Raw genomic sequence first — 21,506 nt, 5'->3', positions numbered from 1 at the left:
GTCAACTGCTGTGGAACATTGTAGGGTTTGGGTCTTGAGGGGCTTTGAGGCCTTACATCTGCCTTCATGAGATAAGAGACTTCCCAGGGAGCTTGGGCAAGGTTAGAAGGTGTTCCTAAGTTCAAGTGCTTCATACCTTTTCCAGGCGGGGCAGATGCCAGAAGGATTCTTCCTTTGGATGCACTGGGATTTTTCGGAGCAGAGTGGTGCGAGTGTCACGCCCTCTGTCCTTCTGTAACTAAAGATGAATAAGAACAGGCTGAAATGGCTGCAAGGTTATATATGTTGCATTCCTGCCTTGAAATGTAATGACACTGTGATGATCTAGTCTAAAAGTCACTTTGGATCACCCTGAGGTGTGTGGTCTTTCATGTCCCTGCCGCTAATGATGATACCTAAACATACTGATAAGGGAATTCTGGGCAATAGCCAGCTTTCAGTTTTATGTTAGTGAGATGATTGTTGCCTGTGCAGAGCCCTGAATTAGAGCAATGGCTCATAATCAGCTGCGAAAGTCTCTTCCACCACCCTCACTGCAGGGGGGAGGGGGATTTCCTGACTGTTCAATGTGTTGCTCTCCCTGTTAGTTGAAACAGGGTATCTGTCCACTCTGTGGTCTCATTTGTAGGTCTGCATTGCTTAACTTGGTAATTGGTGGTGGCAGGATTCAGGAATTTGATGGAGGGAACTTAGTGATTAAAACATCAGTCATTAATAGATAAGTTGGGGATGCATTTTTCCAACATCCCCGGCTTGTGCGTTCATAAAGTAGCTGCTAATTAAGAACACTGTACAGCAATTCCACTATAAAGCATACTTTGTGATGGCAGTAAGCCCATTGAAATTGGTCATTACCATATTAGCTCGACTCTTCCTTGAGTCATTAACTAATAAAACAGTCATTGGCTGCTTTTAAATGTTATTACAATATCGCTGCATTTAACAGCTCTAACAACTGCTTGGGGTGAGGGCATCTGCTGTGCCATGCCAGGATCAAGGCTGGTGTTGGTCCCTTGAATGTTTGTTGGCTGCTCCATTCTTTTATCTGCTGCTGCAGGAAACCTGAGCAGAGTTGATGCTGTCCAAAGGACAGTCTGCAGGGCTTGTGGCATGAGGATGGCATTCAATACCAATGATAATTTGAAACCAGATTCTTTGTTACAGTAGAGCTTTTTGGTACTGTGGTGATGTAAAAAGAATTAGAGCTTCTATTTCAATTTAACAGGAGTTTAGGTGGTCACCCTGTGAATAGAGACATGTTAATGTAAGCAGGCACTTAATGATAGCCAGAGAGATGTCTTTGGGAGAGCTGCCTAAGCCTTTAGCAAAGCCTTGACCAAAGCACCACTGCTCTCAGCTCGCTCAGTTTCCAATAAGCTGATATGCTTTCCAATGTGAGAAATACTTTCTAGTAGGCAGGGAGAATGGTTTCCCAGATGAAGATCCTCCCTGAGACTGGGATAAGCCCATCTATTGTGGGTGGGACAGTGGTAGGTCATGTCTGGTAGCAAACAGCAGTGTTGTTGGAGTGTTATTACCTTTTTCTTCTCCATCCGGAGTGCTGCAGTCCGTGCTCTCTGCTGATCTATCCACAGATCCTTGTATTTGTGTTGGAGGATGTCATAAATTGGAGTGGAAGGCCTGAAAGACATTCAAGAGATGGCTATATAATCTCCAGGGTTAACACCTTTTTACCTCCTTGTGCTGATTCCCTTCTTTACTCTTAGAACATATGACCGAGTGGTGGCACAGCTGTAGCCTGAACTTATTGAGGTTTGTTCTTGTCAGATGAGGATCCTTTAATCAGAAACTGTGGGAGGTAGAACTGGCAGTGGAGCAGCAGGGTTCTTACCTTAAGGACAGCATATTGCTTATTGCTGGTTGTAGTGTTATTCTTCTCCCCCAGAAGTAACAGAAAGCCCAAGGGAGGAGGTGATGGAGGATGTCTAGCTTGTATTTTATCAGTCCTTGTCCTTGCACATCTTGCTGGGGAGGGACTTTCTCATCTCAGCAGCAGCCATTGAATCTGTGGAGCCATCAGGTCTACTCACACTTGTAACTGCAATGCCTTCAGCTGCTGCTCCTGTAACACAAGGCAGTGCCTCCCCCACCTGACCAGGCCAACTATGAGACATTAGTGGGCTGGGCAGAGAATCTGAGAAATGCAAAATGCCATTGATGTGCAGTGGAAACATCTCAAATTCCCTTAAACTTCTGATAGAGCTCAGAGCTTTGCAAGGGTACTCCACCATAGCTCAGGGATGCTGGCAAAGGGGGGACTCCATTACAGCAGAAATTAAAAATGACTTGTGTCTTCAGAGTAACTTCTGCTGTAATTAAAGGAGTCCCCATTGCCACCCATGTGCTGTCTACGTGCTTCAGAACAGCCTAATCTGTGTTTGTGTTTTCTAATGATACTGAATGGGCAATCCAGCAACACACATCCCAGGGGGTGTTCATATCAGAAGGGCATCCTGCTGCAGCCCTCCTGCTGCACAGATCACACGCTGCAGGGCTTTTCAAGGCTCTGCTTTCAAGTCAGCCCTGCTGCTCCAGACTGCTGTCTGGAGAGCCACTGTGCCAAAGGGGACACCTACGTTTGTCCCTCTCATTCCTGTTTTCATTTCCTTTCCTCCCAGTTTGGCATTTCACACTGATCAGAGCTGGGCAGAAGTATCTACAGAGGATTAACAGATATGGCAAGCTGAGGTTGGATGTCTCATTGCATGGTGTAAATGTTGGTAGTTATGGCACAAGCCTGTTGTGAGTCTTGCTCCCAGGCTGGCTTCCTTGGCCTGACCCTTGGCTCTCTGAGGCAGGAGATGACCTGAAGTGCAGAAACAGCAGGGAGGGATGCAGGAAAACACGGAGCCCTTGGGGGTTGGTGTTTGATTATTGATTTTTGTGATAGCTGTGTGTTTTCATATCTCTATGGAGGTGACTTTACCATCTCTGATGGACCAGCCAGTTGGTGACTGATGAGTCCACAGCTGGCTTGTACGTAAATGCCTGAAAGGACACATTTGGGTTGATGCTCTTCAGAAACTCTTCCCTGCCGTGTGATTAATCGCATTTAAGTCCTGATCCAGCAAAGTATAGAATCATGCCTGGAATAATGCACGCACAAACTGCCTCTTTCAAATTAGCAGGAATGCCTTGTGTCCTATTTAAATGTGCATGTTCTGGTGGGCTGTAGGATGTGACCCCTCCTCTGCCTTTTCTTACTGAGGGAGCAAGGAAGAGAGGGGATATTGGGTAGCACACTTCCTCAACTAAAACTGCAGGAGGAATTTCAGGGAGGAAGCTTTTTCTTTGTAGGTCAAACGCTGATCCCATTGGATTGCATGGGGAGTTGTGGCCTTGCTACCAGTGCAGTGTGATGGTACATCCTCTTTGCAGCTGGCCCATAGGAACACATGCCCTCCCCTCAGCTTGCTTAGGGGCTGCTGATGTGTCCTGTCACCCTGCCCAGATGTCACCCTCTGAACTGGGAGGCTTTTGCTGTTACTGTCTGTGGATGCTGCAGGGAGGGGGGAAGCATCTGCTGAAAGCATTCATTGTGGATTAAAACCTGTCTCACTCCCAGCACCTCAGATCTCCTTGTTTTGGCACAAGCACCCTGCCATGGAAAGGAGAGGGGGAGAAGTTCTGATAGGATGTAACAAATTATTTATAATTGTGGAGGAAGAAAAAAATAATCAGCTGCCTCCTTTTATAGTCAAATAGTTGGAGCCACTTCTAACGCTGACATTTCCTAAATATTTTAAAATTTATCTATGCACATTTTCAAAACTATTATCCCTGAAACAATTCAAGTCTCTTTAATAGACTTTCTCTCTAATTTACTTTCAAGAGTGAGGGTGCAGACCTATTTTCAAGTGAAGTGACAAGTGCCTGCTTACTTGGTTACACAATGTGGGGCGTTAGCCTGCCAGATATCTCTTGGAAAAGGAGCTGCAGCCTCTTAATAGGCTATTTTACTGTGAAAACAATGTTAAAAAGTATAATAAAGTATTAACAATATTAAAATAAAACAGTGTAGGCCTTAAATGAGCTACAAACTAGTTAAATCTATTCTATTCAATGTGAGCCTTCAGTGCTTTGCAGCTGATACCTCAGAGCTGGGATTTATCTAAAATGAAGGCACCAGGGACATGCAAGGGAAATGGTAATTATAATTTGCAAACATTAGGCTGACACTTTTTTTGTGTATGTGTGTATAAATTCTGACAGCTGTGATTTGTGCGGCATGCCAAATAGTGTTCCACCGAGTTGGGAGGGAGTCCCTTTCTGGCAGGCCATCCTCAGAGCAGCAGCTCATTAAAACTTTGCAGTAGGAGAAGTTGCTGAAAACAGGAAGGCGTCAGAACCATCTGAGGGACTTTTGGTACACGCTCGTTGAAAGGTGTTTGAGAAGAGAGCCTTGGGTCTGACAAACTGGAATTTTAGTACGCCTCTCCGTTCACAGTGGGGCAAAATAATTGGTCATCAGTGACTACTAATTTGGTTTAGTAGCCAGAGGCGTTTTTTTTCTTCCCAGAAAATCAATGACAGCGCCGAGGTCTGTTCAACGTGATTCAGCTCAAGATGGGTCCTCATTTAGCTCTTGATGCTGCTTCCACTGGAGACAGCTATTTTGTTAAAATGAAATTAAAATCTATCTGTAATACTCGGCTCTGAGAGCAGCACCTGTCAATGCCACGCTGCTCTTGAGGTTTCAAGGTTGTCAGTCTCCCCTCAAACTTATTTTCAAAGGTTTATACATCAGCGGGGAAAAAAGGTACCTGGCGAAAGTGGGTACAAAGGGCTTTGCTCTGGGAGGGTTTTCATGCTGGCTTAAAGGATGCAATCAGTTGGATTGTGGAGTTGTAAAAGGGTAAAAACTTGACTTGCAATCGCTTTGTTCTTGCATTACTCAACAACAAAAGGGCTTGCAAATATATTGGAACAAACTTCAGCCTTTGGGTTTCCTGGGAGGCTCCAGCCAGTGCAGCAGTGGTGTGTTCTTGCTGATGGTCAAGGTGTGCTGGGAGTGCTGCTCCCAGGAGTTGTGTGTGTGTGCCTCAAACTCAACAGCAGTGGGCTATAGCAATGCAGTGTGGGTGTTTCTACAACAGAGAAATTGTGCCACTGATGGCTTTATTTTTTTTCTCAAAGCCATGTTGCATGACCACCAAGCCATTCTGAAACTGTTTCTTGAAAGGTCATGGGGTTTGCATGAGAAGGATCTCTTTGGGAGTTTTAAGTGCATAGAGGAAACAGCATAGGGGGCACCACTTTGTATCTGTTCCCCTTGGATCTCACATTGAAGGTTTTGTCCTGAGGTGGTTCTACCTGTGGTGTTCTTCTCCCTGGGGCTCAGACAGCAAATCTGTCTCCATGCAGCTCAGATCAGTCCCTTGCTGGGAACCAGTTTGGTCCCAGTGTTTTTGTGGAGCTCCTCAGTGCATCCAGCACAGATTATCTCCAGCAAATAAAGTGCAGGCTGGAATCTGTGAGATTCAGCTCCAGGCCTTGGTGTTCCGCCAGTGCACGCAGCTCTGAGACATGAGTACTCAGCTCCCTCTGCCCTGAAAGGGATTTACAGTACAGGAAAACTCTGATTACAGTTCCCTTGTACTGCTATATTGTCTCCCTTCCTCCCTTGTTACTGATGGGCTGGAGCTAGCAATCTATCTACCATTAATTTGTCTCTGTGTAGCCCAGCAGGAATCTGGGGCATGATTACAGCTCTGGTCCTTCTGTGAGCGCCTGCACGGCCCCGCATCCCCTTGCAAACTGCCTGGCTCTGCCTTGCCTTAATTGTTCCCCTTTGGCCAGTGGACCTGTCTGCTCTAACAAGGGCAACGAGGAGGGCCGAGGTAATTGAAGCACTTAGCCACACTCCCCAGCATTGCCTCCTGCAGCTAATTAGGAAAGAGGGCCGCTGGGCTCTTTGTTATTTCTTTTAATTGTTTGTGGATTTTGCATAACAGTGAATGGCAGAAGAGGGGTGTGCAGTTAGGGGTGAATTCTTGACTTTGAAATTTGTATAAAAGGTCACTTACAATTTGTTAACGCTTTCACTAAAGTGAATTCAATTAGCAGCTCCAGAAGTCCCTGCACACACATGCATGCGTGTGTTTGCAAGAAGAGGGAGGGAGGGATGGAGAAACAAGCAGAGCACGAACGCAATGGCTCTTCATTTTCCTAGGAAGCTCATGGACTACACAGGGAAGTTATAGGCTCCTTACAGCTTTATGCTCTTCGAAATAGGTCCTGGCAATAAACCCATGGAGAGGCCCAAAAGATCATTTTTAAATGATCTCCACTTGTCCTCGCTTTCCATTAACCACTGAAGAAAATAACAAGAGAAAAATTGGTAGAAAACACTTGGGGACCAATTTTTTTGCAGTCTTTGCACTGGTAAAACTCATGTTGAAATAGTGGGTCTCTCGCCCATATAGCAGCAGCAGGATCCATGCATTGAAGCACTGATTACTCTGAATTTCAGAACCTTCTTTATAATCCTTGTAATTTGGACGAACACCAATATAAATTATTTCACTGTGGGCAGCCAATAACGCAGTGGCTTCTTCCAAGTGTCAGAGGATCTGTTATTTTGCTCAGAGGGCTCGTACATACTGAACAGTAAAAAGAATAAAATCCATTGTAAACATGCACTTTAAAAGATTTATCAGATACTCATAGCTGTACTTAAGAGCACACATGGTTACAAGAACACCAATTTGCTTTACTACTCCCTCTCAGGCCAAGAGTGAGATGTATACTTGTAACAGTCCTGAATGTGCACAAGGAAATGTGTGTCTTGAAGCAAAGATACCAAGCCAGCTCTGACCTATTAAATAACCAGCTTCACAAGCTGCCATTTGTGCTCTAGCATTGATTTTGGGAGTTGGAGATGCCCCATGGCTGATTTAGTTGAAGGTTATTTAGATCTGTCTGTAGTAAATTTCTCTGTCCTGACTTGAAATTCTCTGCCGTTCTCCAAGAAACCCAGGTGGGACCTGGCTATGGGGTGGAGCTGTTCCAACAAACTCAGGCTACCCTGATGGATGTTCCATTTGGAAGGGAATGATTCCCCCTTAAAACCTCCTCAATTCCATAATGCTGAGTGGAACAAATTGAAGAATCGGGTCTTCCCCTTGACCTCCTGTTTACACTCAAACCTCTTTGGTGAGGTGGGAAGGCCTCTGCAGGGGAAAGAAGTCCACAGGGGCAATGAGTAGTTTTAGTTTGTAGAAGTTTCCTTGGTAAAAGCCAGCTCTATTGATAGGGAGAAACTCATGAACCTGTACAGGAGATTTAGCTACTTTCCTACTCAGCATAATGCACTTGGTAATAAGGGATTGAAATCTTCGCTCTTCAGATCTTTTTTCCCAGCTCCCTTATGCCCAACCTCAACCTGACTGTTTCTCTCTTCACCCAAAAGCCTGTAATAGTTCAGAAGTTATTCACTGCAGCTGCAGGATGACCAACATCTGCGTGGTGCACTCAGGGTCACTGCAGGCCTATGTGCAGTAGTGGGCACACAGCAGAGCAATCCAGGCAACAGCAAAAACATGCACAGCAATGTGAGCACATCCCAGCCTGGAAGGTGTCCAACACAAGGAAACGACTCTTGAAATAGAAATTTTTATCTTAGCAACGTGAGAATGGTGGCAGATGCACAAAGTGTCTTTTGCAGTGGAGCTGGGTAGGATATGCAATTATCTGAATTGATGGGAGGCCTATTTTATTTTATTTAACTTGGTTGCATTTTTTGGTCTCTTCAACCTGACAGCACTTCCAGGCTCTATGTAATATTTTTATTAATTTTCTTTGTCAGTGCTCAGACTTATTTTTTTTTTTTCCTCCATAAAACTTTGGTTTGCCCCAATCTGGGAAGGGGGGGGAACTCTGTGGCTTTAAGTGTTATTTGTTCTGCTTCCAGTTACTGCAGACCAATGGTTGCTGTAATATTCATCTTCCTTGCCTGCCCGGCTCTTCCTGATGGGCTCTTTCCAGGAGGAAGCTGGATAGCTAGACTTTTCTTTCTGCCTGCAGGGCTATACGTTAATGACCTGAAATGCTCTTTAAGTGTTTCAAAAAATAAATCTGTTAATGTGTTTTGTGTGCCAAAGAGATGCTGGGAATATTGAAGCAGCATTTGGGCTTCTAAACTTTGCTCTGGCTGTGTGCAAACAGCACGGGCACTTTGGGAAGAAAGGCCACTTAAATAGCATGGGTATAAGCACTAAAACCTTTCTTCTTGGGAAAGGTGAATGATAAGGACAGAGCAGCCAGGTATGCCAGGAAGCTGCAGGAGTACCCAGTGTAACAGCTGAGCTGCTAAAGGCCGCTGAGACAATTGTCAGCAGAGCATCACGCCACTGCAAATGATACAAAGGAAAGAGGAGGTGCTGGGTAACTGATGCCTTTGGCTGGTTGCGTCAATTTGTGGAGTAAAGGCTGCAGTGAAGAAATGCTTTAGAGGGGTGAGTTTGCTGCAGAAACATGGTGAAAGCAGCTGGTGAAGAATAAAGACTGGTTGTAGAGAATGGGGGATGGAATGGTAGGAGGAGATGAAGTTAGAAGGAAAATGGGATGTGAAATTTGGGGAAGGGACGGCTGAAGTGAAGGCGGGCAGTAGGGGGGACCCTGCAGGAGATGTGGGGATGACAGAGTGCCAGGGAAATCCTGCCAGCACACCCAAGGTCAGCCCAACCTACAGGCCAACTGCCAAGTAGATGGCAGCATGGCTCAGGAAGGGTTATGGCCATGCAGGGTTTGAAGGTAGTACAGGTGTAGGATGGCAGAGAATGGCATGTTTGCACAGTCCTTGTGTCCAGGAATGTGTGTGGGGATGTGGAAGGCAGAATTAGTAAACCTGCACTAGGAAAAGAGAAGGGAAGATAAGCCTTTCTCTGAAAGCAGCCCTGGAAATGCTGAACTGTGTTCATGCTCAGAATGCACTCAGCACTGCTGGAATGTGTCCCTGGCTCCTGAGGATAAAACTGGTGCTTGGGGTACCAACTGTGTGCTGGGGTATTTTGACTTCAAACTCCTTGTGTGACCTTGTGCCAATCAATATAATTTAAAATCTCCCTGTAAACAGCATCCGTATCTTTGTGCTGGCTTATAGTTCCAATAATGTTAGTTTAATACACACTAATTTCAATCAGGAAAGTTTGGGAGGCTGAGTATTTGTCTGGATATTTACTGTGGGTTTCTAAGTGCTGTATTGACACCAGTGAAGATCCTGTGGGTCTTCAAAGTCCCTTTGTGTCTTTTGGATCTCCAATACCGTCAGGGCTCAGTCCACCCTGCACCTTGCATTCTCCCTTTTATGGAACACTACATGAAGAGGCTGGGGTTGAACAACACAGCTGCTATTAGCACAGCATGTGAGGTTATTTTAAATGGAAGGACAGAGGACTTGAGTCCAGAACAGAAATCCTGTGCTGCAAATGTCTTATAGCTACACAACATGTCATGCACAAAGAGCCTGCATTGATAGGATGGGCTCATCTCCTCGAGGTCAGGTATTGCGATGGGTATTTTCCTTGAAAGAAAATCTGTAGATGTTTTTGCAGCTGGGATGCAGGCTGGGGCAGGTGGAGCTGGATGCATTTGCACTGCAGCACGGCTGTTACTCCAGTGCTTGCACCCAGTGGGCATGCACTATTGCAAATCGTGGCTTGCACAAGGCAGCTCTTGTAGAGATCAGAAGCTGGAGTGTGAATCAGAGGAGCCTGGCTGGAGGTTGCCCCGAGGGGCGGGCTGGGACCCCACTGCATCCTCGTTACTGCTGACCTTGGCATGAGTGCTGCCTGCTGATGGATCAGCTATGGAGCTGGACAAGCCCCCAGGGAACTGCTGCATTATCTATTATCGTCCCATCAGTGCCTCCCCTGACCCCTCCCAGCTCCGAATGCCACAGGCATCAGGGAGGGAATAAATCTTTGTCTGATACCGAGAGAGAGAGGGAGCCAGAGCAGGAAAAAGGAGAGATGAAAAATGTCCTTTTTATGACTCTCACAACAAAGCTGCCACATGATTCGTAGCAAACATTTCTCTGGGAAGAGGGAGGGAGAGAATGGGGGGAATCAGCAAAAAAGCAGAGCTTTTCTCCCCTGGAAGGTGCCCATAGGGAATTAATAGAGAGAGGGCATGGGTGACCTTTGAAGGTAAATATCCTGTGAAAGGAAGCGGGGCCCCAGAGCCTCAGAAAGCTCTCACTGATGCCTGTGAGGTGCCTGGTGAGGTGCTCCATGCAGCACACATCCACCAGAATGGAAAGCAGAAAGTGATCTGTGCTAGAGGGAGCAGCAGGGCCGGGGTGTGATTAATAAGGCACTAATAGCAACCCCAGCATTTATCTCGGCTTGTTTCCATTTGGGATGATCCAGGAGGGCTTGTACTCGTGAGCCTGGGGACAGCTCTCGACCTTGGTGTCTTTGGGACACTCAGGTACCTTCAGCAGTGCTCACTCCTCGGCTGCACCATCTGTGCTGTGCCTTGGGCAGGGGGACACACTGTTCTCAATGGAAAAACTTCAGAGATCTTTATCCAAGTGGATGTTATTAAAGGCAAGCAAGTGCTTGTTGACATGGAAAGGGGCTGCATGCTGCTGATGTCTACCATTTTGCCCCCAGACAAGCATGTACCTTAACAGCAAGCACATTCCCAATTGGCAGTGAGAAGAAGCAGAATTACACAGGGCTTGGAGTCTGAAAGCAGGATGATGTTGGCAGGCAGTTGAATTTTAGCAGGGAGGGTTTTGCTGACACAGATCTGTGGTGACTGGGGCAGTCCCAGCTGGGAGTGCTCACCCATACAAGTGTCTTTAACTCGTTGGTCATGAAAAGGGAGTTAAATTCCCCACTTTTACCCAAATGGCTGTAACAACTCCTTGGTGATCCTGGTAATTTGATTTTGTCTATAACGTGCTTTTAAAGTAAGGGGATAAATACAATCAGTCTGCATAAAAGGTAGCTATTAAGGAGCAGACAAGTTGCACAATAATAACTTTAAATTAAAAGCCTTTTCTTGCTACTTCTGTGGTTGTGGGGTCTGCAGATTTTCCTTAAAACTTTTGGGACGTGCCTAGACTTCTTACAGGCAGCCATTTAACCTCCGTTTATGAAGAAATAAAGCAAAATTGATGTTGATTTTGGTCTACATTGGGGGATACTTTTGCAACATAAAAGCCCTTTTGCCTGCAATTTGCAGAGCAGCCCTGTCACATTGGTGAGGGCTGATACTGATAAAGATAAAGCTTTATAGCTGGGGCATTTGCAGCTAACAGCAAGCTAATGCTGCATTTTCATTTTGATGCAATTAATGTTAATGTCTGCTACGAAAATTGTCATTAAATACCATTTTAAAATCCATTCAATTTGCATATGCAAAGCCCATTTACTATCATGTAAAATACACAGTGCAGTTCATCATGTCTTTTCTCTAGAATTTGTTGCTGTTATTTTGCTGGTAGTGATTATTACCCAGCTCTTAAAATGAAACCTAATGTCTAGTCCAGACCTGCACAGAGCAAGAGAAGTCTGTGTTCCAGTAGCTGCTTTGGAGACCTTTTTGAAGGTCTTAGCATTTGCTTGCATTGGAATTGAACTGGATTTTCCAGAGCACCCTGTATCCTCCAGCCCCTTTGTGCTGCTGTATAGGGCAGGTGTCTGGGGGTCGGGCTGAGCAGGGTGCTTGTTTTTTCCCCACAGAACCCCTGTTCACAACTGCTCATGAGAAACCAGCACAGCGGATAATCAGGAATTGGAGTTTGAGGGACTTGTCAAATGGGTCACTTTTTCCACTTCTAAATGCAGGGTGGTGAACTCATTCTTAATTGCACGAGAGTATTTCAACCGGTGTGAGCAGGTAGAAATGCTGCAGCCCTGCCTCAGCATCACTTGCTGCCCAAGGAAGCCATTATTCTGGCTTACAGCTCTCTGCACCTTTAAGTCAAAGAATTGGCATAGAATGTATTTTTGAAGGAGTTCCAAGCTCTTAATACCAGAGGTAAATTGGGGATGTGCTGTGGCATGCAGACCAGATTTAGGCTGGTGACTGTGGAGGATTAGAACCAGGTAGCAAGGCCTGTAAGTAATGCTGTGACTCCATAGCAGCATGTCTGATCTTGGGTCACTTCTCTCTTGGGAACTGTGCTGGCTGAGATGTGGGAGTGTTGTAAATGTGAGGGTAGGATGGGATAACATTGTTCTGAGAAGGGCCCTTAACATTCCTCCTTACCGTGCTGGGATGCCATAGGTCATGTCTGCCAGTACATGAGGAGGAGATCTCCTAAAGCGACTGAGGTCCTCATCTTTGCGCCGAATGTCCTTGTCCTTGTAGTACAAGTTAAACTCCCGGGCTGTGGTATACCCAGCCTTCAGAGCTCCACGGTTCATGGTTATGAAGTCTCGGGGCATATTCCGATCTATACTTGTCCTAGGCTTTATCGAGTTCCAGTGGCCTATTGCTGGTAAGGAAAGGAAACGTGAGGCAAAGAGGAATTTTATTTGGGAAGACAGAATGGTACAAGGTTTGTTTGCCATGCATGAGGGCCTCAGCAAGTCTGATTTCTTGGGGTAATCCCTGAGAGCATAGAGAAGGTGCCCTCTTGAGTTACAGAGCAGCCATATATATGTAGCATTCTTGCAGCTGCCATACCCTTCTCTGCTTGGGGTCTGTGAGATCCTATAGACATTTCCAAGATGATAGGGAAGATTTACCAGTCACCAAGAAATTTGGGTAATATTAGTGGAAGTAGGTGAATGTTTTTTTCAGCCCCAGTTTTGTGAGAAGTAATGAGGAGCACTGGGAGGGAGAGTCCCTGTTAGCATTAGGACTTGTATATTTTAGTGGCATTGCCATACCTTCAGGGACTCCTCCATCTGTCCTTTCGATGTACAGCCCATATGCAAAATCCCAGCCTGGCAGGGTATAGCAGTTTCTCAGAGGCTTTCCCAGTTCTGCCTGCAGAAGGATGAGGTTAAAGAATAAAGACCTTGTTTGATTAGTTACACCCTCTGAAAATAAAATCATGCATTGAATGTGGCTGTGAGTGCCTGCAGTGGCTCTGACAGCTCTTGGCACTTGATAGATCCCACTGTCCAGACCCAGATGCAAAGGAGAACTCATAGCTGTGAGGTTCCCTCAGGGATGGAGCCTGTGGGATGCTGGATTTGGTACAAGTTCACAACTGAGTGTTATCAGGTGATCCAGTCATGCTAGAAATGGGGACCTTGACAATATATATGGTTTTAATCTAATTGTTTGACTCACTTCTCCTTTGGCTATGGTACCCATCCATAGTGTCTGCAGGTAAATTTTCAGCAGCTGACCTTAAATTTCCTTTAAGGTATTTCACTTCCAAGTTGTTTGTCCTCCAAAAACTCCCCCAAATATAATCACACTGCCACTCCTGCCTGGGAATAATCAAGACGCAAGGCATGTTGTGGTGGGATAAGGGGGATGAAGGAGGGGGAGCAGAGCCTGGGGTTTATAGCACAGAAAAGAAGAGAACTTGAGCTCAGTAATCTCGTTTCTATTTAGTTTCAAAATGAACTCTTACCCAGCCCATGTGTATCCCAGCCTGGTGTTGTCTGTGGGATTAACTGACCTCCCTTCACCCCTTTGTCCTGGCCCTCCCATCTCCATGGTGAAGTCACTGCAGGATGTGTGTGTCTTGAAACCTTATTGCTACTTGAAAGAGAGGCCATGGAGGAGGGAAGGGTGAGAGCTGGCAGCCGGGGTGTGTGTGTTCCTGATGGGTAGAGGGAGCAGAGCGAAGCATTTGGCTCCCTGCAGCCCTGAGGCGTGGAGTGGGTGCCTTGGGATGGGTTATTTTCCATGTGAAGCCTGTTGAGGAACCTGGAGTTGTAGGTGTTGGCAAATAGCAATGTTGAAATACTGCTTTGTGGCTGAGATCTCTGCGCCTGCAAAACCATATACCAGGACTTCAGGTACAGCAGGGCACTGGTTTCCCAGGTCTGGGAGAGAAGTCCTACACCCTGGGGCCATTAAATCCACCCACTCATGGAATTGATGTGATATCCCTATGATTCCCAGCAGCACAAGCTCACCAGAAAATGAATTTTCTGGACTTACTAAGATCCTTCGGTAAACTCCATCAGCCTCCTTGCCCTGTGTGAGGCTATGGACCCTTTGGTGCAAGCAGACACGAGCAGTAAGCTTTTTGAAAGCAACAAACTCAGCTACCTGCTTAAACCTGTGCATAACATGGCTGCTTTCTCCCCTCTGCCTCCCGCAGACCTCTGGCAGAGGAGGGGACCATTCCTTGCAGATGTGTGCAGCAATGGCAGCAAGAGGGCTTTTAGCACTGCTGCCATTGAAATATCGCACGGCGATGCTAAACCATATGTGCACGCTGGGTGTGAGTTAGGGAGCTCACGCAAAACACATAAACTGGTGCCAGGAATGATAAAGGAGCTTTCAGAGTTGATCTATTTCTCTGGTATTTACAGGCATTTGTACGGCAGCTATTTTTAGGCGAGTTGTCACTGATGTAGCAGGGAAATTGAACAGCGTTCTTCAGGTGCGTGAGGGAAGGCTTTACCCTGGGCTCACGTTCTGATCCTGGGTCAGCTAAGTGAGGCCAAGAATCTGCTGCTGGGGTGAAGTTGTGGGAGGAAATAGCTGAGGAGCTGCAGGAAAGGAGAGGCAAAGTGGCTTCCAGGCCTTTGAATACACAACTCTGTAGATGGAAGAAATTCCCTTTTGCAGAGCGTAAGATGTTAACACAGTTGGGCATTTCCTTTAGCTCAAAATGAGTGTGTGCTGTTTCTGTTTGCGATCAGGTGGCATCTTACAGTCGCTTGGCACTGAATAAATAAAGTTGAAGGTGCTGGATAATTAATTAAAGAGAAAAAAAAAAAAGTCTGGTCCGGTATGTTGAACATGGAGAGAATGTGCAGCTCTGAAGAAAACCAATGGGCTCGGAGGACTATGGCTGCATGCCAAGGATTTTACCCACAAAAGCAAAGACGAGGAAGGATGTAGCAGGGATGAATCCTGCTGAGTGTAATCAAAGATTAGCCTTTCTCATTCATACATTAGCAAAACGCTGTTGCGACCTTGTGGGTTGGTTTCGTTCGCTTGTCCTCAGGCAATGTAGGTGTGCAGTGCCATGAGCTGTGGTGGGAGAGAGCCAAAGTTGGTGCAGAAGGTCCTTTTTTTCCTCCCCAGCTTCAGCACTGCTTCTTGTGTTTGGGTTTAGACTGTCACAAAGCTGCTTGGCTGGAATACAGATCTGTCTGACAGCTGTGCCCATCAGCAGACAACTTCATTAAACCTCATTAAGATGTCATTTCTCTGCCTTATTTCCCACCTCTTGGCTCTAATTAAAACCGTCTCTCTCTGCATCCCAGGCGGTCCTAATTTTCTCTGGGTACCTTCTGCAAGTTTTCTCCCTTTACGACCTCAGTGAGGAAAATCAGGCATCTTAAATACTGTTTATCTGGCCTATTTGGAAGCACAACTCCAGGCTTTTTCCTGAAGCACCCCCAGTGCATCCTGCAGAGAATGCCTCTTTCCAGGGCTGCAAGAAATCTGTGCTGAGGCTTTGCTTTCTAAAACTCTTGTTAAGGACTCAACTAATGCATCCCTTCCTCCTGAACAAGGTGATTCTAATCTTTGAATGAGGGGTGTGTTCTGTGCTTGGAGGATGCTGCTCCAAGCAGTGCAGTGCTGGAGCTGGGTGGTCGGTGAGATGCCCTGGTTGCCTACAAAGTAGTGCTGGGAGTACTGAGCTCCATGGCCTTTCCTAGGTAGGTTCCCATTCGTGCAGCCCTGTGTTTGGGTTTGAGTGTCTGATGGTGTCAGAAAATGTTTGCTGTGGAGGAAAAGCTGGGCTTGAACACAGGTCTGTGTGTAAGAGGTGGGTGAGCTGCAAAAGAGTAGCAAAGTAAATGAACTTGCAGGCTTACAGGTTTTGCTGTAAATCTCATTTGTGTTCCATCCCCTGGCATTTATGATCCATCAACGCACATTGCATTAATTTGCTAAAGATGGCTGGGATAGAGAGGGGTGAGGCACCTGCCTGTGTGCAGAAGGGTACAATGAGAGATGGAGGCCTTGGTTTTTAATCCATGCGTCTCCTGCAGCCCTTTGGGAGGAGATGCTGGGCAGATCCACAGATCCCCTCTTCTTCTCAGCAGGGCTGCCCCATCCCCTCCCCATCAGCTCCATCCTGCCGATGGATGCCTGCAAACCCGCTGCATTTTCAACCCGGCAGGCCCTGTTTCCTTCCCTACCTTCTGTTCCACTTTTCATTACACCCCCTTGTACAGTAAAGCCTCCCGTCATGCTGCCATTACTATTATTATTGCAGATTTACTGCACTTGCAGAGTGAAGTGATGGCAGTGACAAGGCCCAGCATTTTTCCCTCCTTCCCCCCGCGACAGCTTGAAATCAAGCCCTTCATTTGCATTTACATGATCTTGCTGTGCAGCTTATGAGATCGGGAGATTTATTTGCTACTTAGCTTGATGTTTGATTACACTCTAAGAAGGCAGTGAGCTACAAAGTGCAGGGATACATCAGAACTGAGCTACTGAAAGCCTCTGGGGGACAGTAACTCAACATCAGGTTTAGGTAGATGAGAAAGGGAATGTTCAGTGTTTTGAGAAAGGCAAATTTGATCAGTTTTTTTTTTCTTTTTTTTTTTTTAAAGGTGAAAAACTTATTTTCCATCTCTCACAAAAATGGGTGAGAAAACAAGAATAGTATTAAAATGCACGTTAAAATCTGGATGGGTTGATGCAGAAGTCCAAGCAGGGCTGCTGGGCTGCGTGCCTCTAACTGCTTCTAACTTCCCCTCCCAGGAAGATTATTATTAATAAGTTGGCACTTATCTTTGAAGCTCCTCATAAACATTAAAGGTCAAAGACGAAGGAAGTTTTGCTTGATGAAGGGCCACAAAATTTGGCCCTGATTTATTAAACTTCAGAATGTGTCACCAAGTGATAATCCTGCTGTAACAGCTGGGGAAACTGAGGCAGGGAATGAATGTGTCTGTGACTAAGAGCGAAGGGAGAGGAGGTTGGATGAGGGAAATGAGGAGTGTGGCTGTGCTCAGGCTGAGAGATCACAACGCTGGTGTCCCCCACAGTGGGGTGTGATCCTTCCAGAGCATAGGGAGATGTCTGGGCAAGCAGCTTTCATGGAATCCAGAGGGGAAAATGCTTGAGGGTCTGATGTGCAGATGGACTCCTGGTACTGCTAATCTTCTAGGAAGGGCAGGGATGCTGCTAACCCAGCTATTCATGCAGCCTACACTGACATGCTCCTGACTGATCCACCTCAGGCCTGAATTTTGGAACACTGCTCCCCTCTGGAAGCAATGTTTTGCAGGAGGTTGTGTGGACAGTGGGACACAGGTGTCCCCTCACTGTGTCAGGCACAGTGGCACTCATGGGATGCAGGGAGCACTTCTACCCTGGGGGCTTTCTCCACACAAGCCCAGCTTGCCCCCTCCCCTCTGTTCTACACTCAAGGGCAGGATCTGCTGCTGGTGGAATTGCTGATAACCAAAGATCCCCAGTACAGAATCCTACATCTGTAGAAAGACACCTCTATCTAGTACTGCAGCTTTGCTTGCAAACTTTGTACATATGCTATTACAATTAATCATTTAGAACTTAAGAAAGAGTATACCCCATTACATAAAAGACTCCAGCGATGATCTTTATCCAACTTGTAAAATGGGCAGACTTGATGCGACTGAATAATTTTCCTCTCATCTGCACAAAATCATGAATGCAAGTCATACTTGGAGCCTGAAGTGAACACTGTGAGACCAGCCTATAATTACCAAAATAGAAAAAAAGAACAGCGTTTTCTAATGAATGACAAGCCACTAGGTGGAAATCTAATTTGGTCTAATTAAGCAGCCTTTGTGAGGATTTGTCTTTAGATGAAAAGAGGGAGCCAAAGAGATCTAAATGCAAATGAACTCCATCGTTTTGGTCTTAAAGGGCCAGGAAGATATGAAAGTATTTGTGTACGTAAGACTTTCATTTGTCTTCATGGGCTCATTCACCTTCCAAGTTTCCCTTGAAAAATATTCTGTGCCCCCACGTTCCTGGGCTCTGGATACTGGTTGCTGTTTATTAAGTTAAAACACAGTGTGCTGTTTGAAGGATGATTTTTAACTGTAGGGCACTGCAAATATTAAATCTTGATTTCTGCACAACAGGGCTGCATCTTTCAGCTGTTTGCAAATGGGTTTGGACAAAAACATGCTTTGCTGGGGAGCCAGATGTAAGATCTGCTGCTTTTGCTGCAAGGCTCTGCATAACTCAGGGGGCACCTGCAGGACCCTAAGCTCTTCCTCAGAGTCTTTGTGTCAGTACGAATCAGTCCAGCGCTGATAAATCACTGCCACCTCACCACACTGTGCTGCTTCTGCCAGTAGTCCCAATGCTGGGACCTGGCAGCCCGGGAATGGCCCAAAGGCTGAGACTCACAGGGGGGTTGACTGTAATTGAGATGCAAATATTGGAAACCATCTTCTCCCACTCTGTTAAATCTACTCCTGACTTAAAGACAAATTTGAGTTTACATAAGGTTTCATGCCAGTAATGAAGGTCAAAGAAGCATCCATGTTTCTGAGTGGGTGTCAAACCATGATGAAGCAGTGCAAAGCTGTAGGCAGGAAGGAGATGTTATTTGGGATAAATGAAGATGGGTGCAGCTCATGGCTGCTGCTGAGGTCTGACCTGCACCTCATCCCCAGAGCTACAGCCACCCTCTGCAGGACAGATGTGAGCATGGGTGGGGGAAGTGGCAGAGGCATCTGGGTCAGGGAAGGTTCTGCCCCACTTGGAACTCTGATACCAAATTCAGGCAGGGAATGCTGTTGATCAGTTCCTGTTGTCTTCAGAGGGAGCACAGAGGTTTATCTGAGAGCATGATTTGGGTTAGTTGATGGCTGAGAGAGCATTCTATAAATGTTAAAGAGATGGGACGGAATGTTAAATGGAAAAAAAAAGTTCCCTTAGAGCAGTTACGACCTTTTCTCTGTGCTTCATCCTAAGTAATATCTCTTCTATAAGCCACCCCATCTGTTACTCTGAGAAAAATCCCTTTATGTTCTCAGGGCCAGATGTTGTTTGAGTTTATGTCCAGCACAGCTCAACTCAGTGAAGCTGCTATTTACACCATGTAACTTGCTGGTGGCTCCTTCAGCTCCATACAGGTAGTTTTAATTTCCTCCTCCCGAATTTCTTTGGGTCGCTATAGAAAATGTTAGGTAAAAAGCTGCCAGCGTGGCATCCTTATACTCACAATGACATTTAAGGAGTTGAATGCAAATGAGAATGTGGCTCTGTGTGTTTTTGCACAGACAGAACATGGCCAAATTCACAATACAGCAAAATAGTTTCTTGGTGGCATAGATGTGATTTTAGGGCCGAATTCAATCCCTCACTGCAAATGAGATGCTGGCTGCCCTCAGAGCTACCTGTCATCTTGCAGCACAATTTGCCTGAAGTCAGTACAGCTGTGGTTCCTCCCAGGACAAGACATTCAATATCTCAGACTAGCAGACAAGTTGTTAACTTTGGGCAAGCTTTTGGTTTAAGAATCTCTGCTTTCACTCAAGGAGAAGCTCTAATCTCTGATCACAGATGCAGGAACTTTCCACCTTTAGTCACTTCACGTACAGAATAATCTCCATTTTCATTAGAGAATAGATAAAAAGTTTTTGCTGCTTAAAAAAAAAGATGCTGTTTCTTTAATGTAATAAAACCTCAGCAGGACAGAATGTCTTTACTAGACTATCCCCCACTATTCCCATAAGAAATCAAATATAATCCTATTTAAGAAGCTTTAAATAATTTTGAGCTTTCATATTGACTTATTAAAATGCAGCTTAAAAAACGCCTTCCTTGCAATCCCTTTACAAGGGTCAGGGATATAAAATTTGAAGAAATATGATTAGTAGATCAGTTGGAAAGATATATGCAGCAGCTTCCAGTTCTATTCCTTAAAGTGCCCATTTAGGAGAAAAGGTGATTCTCTTGCACAGTGTCAGCATCTCCTTGCAGGGCTGAGACCCTTACTTCCAGCTGTACCTCCTGCCCCCACACCCAAAGCATTTAATGGGTTTTTCTTAGACCTGAAGAGCCCTTGCAGTGAGGACTGAAGAGTTTGTGTCCTCATAGCACAGCAAAATAGAGGCTGTTCAGGCTCAAGGTGCAGAGGAAACCAGTTGTGCTTTTGCCCATCCATTGGTTGGTGCCAAAGACCAAGTGATGGTTGGAAAGGCAAATATGTCATAGAGGAAAGGGACACTGCAGAGGTATTGTGTGCATGAGCTCACATTGGCCCACATTGCTTTCCTTTTACTGCCTGGAAACTGTTAGGGAGGAAAAGCTCCTGTAACCTTCCAGATTTTGGAGTGGGATGAGTCCCTTTTCTAAATACCGAGTGCTCACATTGAGCCCTGTTGACTTGGGAAGAACTAGAGCTGTAACCAAGAATGCATTGCTAGAAAAATTAACTGAAAGGCTCTAAGCAGGGAAAATTGAGTCAGTTACATGTCCTGAGCTTCAGCTCTGCAGATCTCCTGGGATTAGCAGGGTTGTACGGATGTAAATGATGAGACAATTTGACCCCCGCTCTTGAAGTATATTAAATACAATGAAGATCCAAATTGTGCTGTCAGTTAGACAGAACTCCTATTAAGCGCAGAGGGGCTTGTGCTACTGCAAAAATCTGCCCAAGTCATTTGCTCTGTCCTACAGCAAAATGTATTCAACATGCTGAAATTAAACCGCAAAACCTAGTGAGCAAAATCACACCCTGCCCATTACACTTACAGCCAGTTACTGTGAAATCCTAATGTGTCAGGTTCTTTCTCTGGGAAATAAGGTAGCTAATAACTTTACTCCTGCCTAAGGCTGGACTTTGGTCAAGGCTGTCAAGGCTCCTATGATTTTCATGTGTTTCTGAAAAAATATCCATGATTTTGACACGCTGGGACTTGTGTGAGCAAGCAGGGAGCTGTAATAGCTGAACTTCCCGAGAGCTGTAGCGCTCAACCTTGGGCTCTCTACAAGATGAACACCAAAGTGGCCTGAGCCCATGAGTGCCTCAATGTTTTCAGCTCCCAATGAAGTCAATGGCAGTCAAGTGTGATTGACTGCTGGTAGGATCCTGCCCTGAGTTTTCTCTTGTGGCAGAAAAAGCAGCAGTGACACCAAAGGCAAGACCAGCAAATGCTGGTGAGAGCCTGAGTCCCCCCAAGGAGTTGTCAGGGCAGGAAAAATCTCAAGACTTCCTAATTTTCTACACTTATGACAATTGTGAAACTGGGCTGAAGCAGCACTGGGAACTTGATGCTGATGGTTAAAGAACTATCATCCCCCATGAGATAGCAAACTAACATTCCATTAACAACCATGGCAAAAGATATCTGGCTTACAAATTAATGCTCGTCTTTAGTACCAGCATTCTTACAAAATTCCCTTTAATCTGAGTCCCTCAC

At 45.7% G+C, this 21,506-nt stretch overlaps 1 protein-coding gene and 1 long non-coding RNA gene across 2 annotated transcripts in view; one reads left to right on the top strand and one right to left on the bottom strand.

The window, feature by feature from the left end:
• CFAP77 (cilia and flagella associated protein 77) overlaps positions 1-21,506 on the bottom strand; it is a 50,109-nt gene that overhangs the window by 7,115 nt on the left and 21,488 nt on the right. Inside the window, exons 2-5 of the mRNA XM_015879152.2 lie at positions 12,870-12,969; positions 12,244-12,472; positions 1,539-1,641; positions 137-238 (exon numbers count right to left, since the gene is read on the bottom strand). Coding sequence (XP_015734638.1) covers positions 137-238; positions 1,539-1,641; positions 12,244-12,472; positions 12,870-12,969 — 534 coding nt within the window. The remainder of the gene's footprint in view (positions 1-136; positions 239-1,538; positions 1,642-12,243; positions 12,473-12,869; positions 12,970-21,506) is intronic.
• LOC107321809 overlaps positions 1-21,506 on the top strand; it is a 31,425-nt gene that overhangs the window by 383 nt on the left and 9,536 nt on the right. The window lies entirely within an intron of this gene.

Source organism: Coturnix japonica, chromosome 17 (genome assembly GCF_001577835.2).
Source record: "Coturnix japonica isolate 7356 chromosome 17, Coturnix japonica 2.1, whole genome shotgun sequence".
Taxonomy (NCBI): domain Eukaryota; kingdom Metazoa; phylum Chordata; class Aves; order Galliformes; family Phasianidae; genus Coturnix; species Coturnix japonica.
This window is presented reverse-complemented; position numbering and strand designations above follow the sequence as displayed.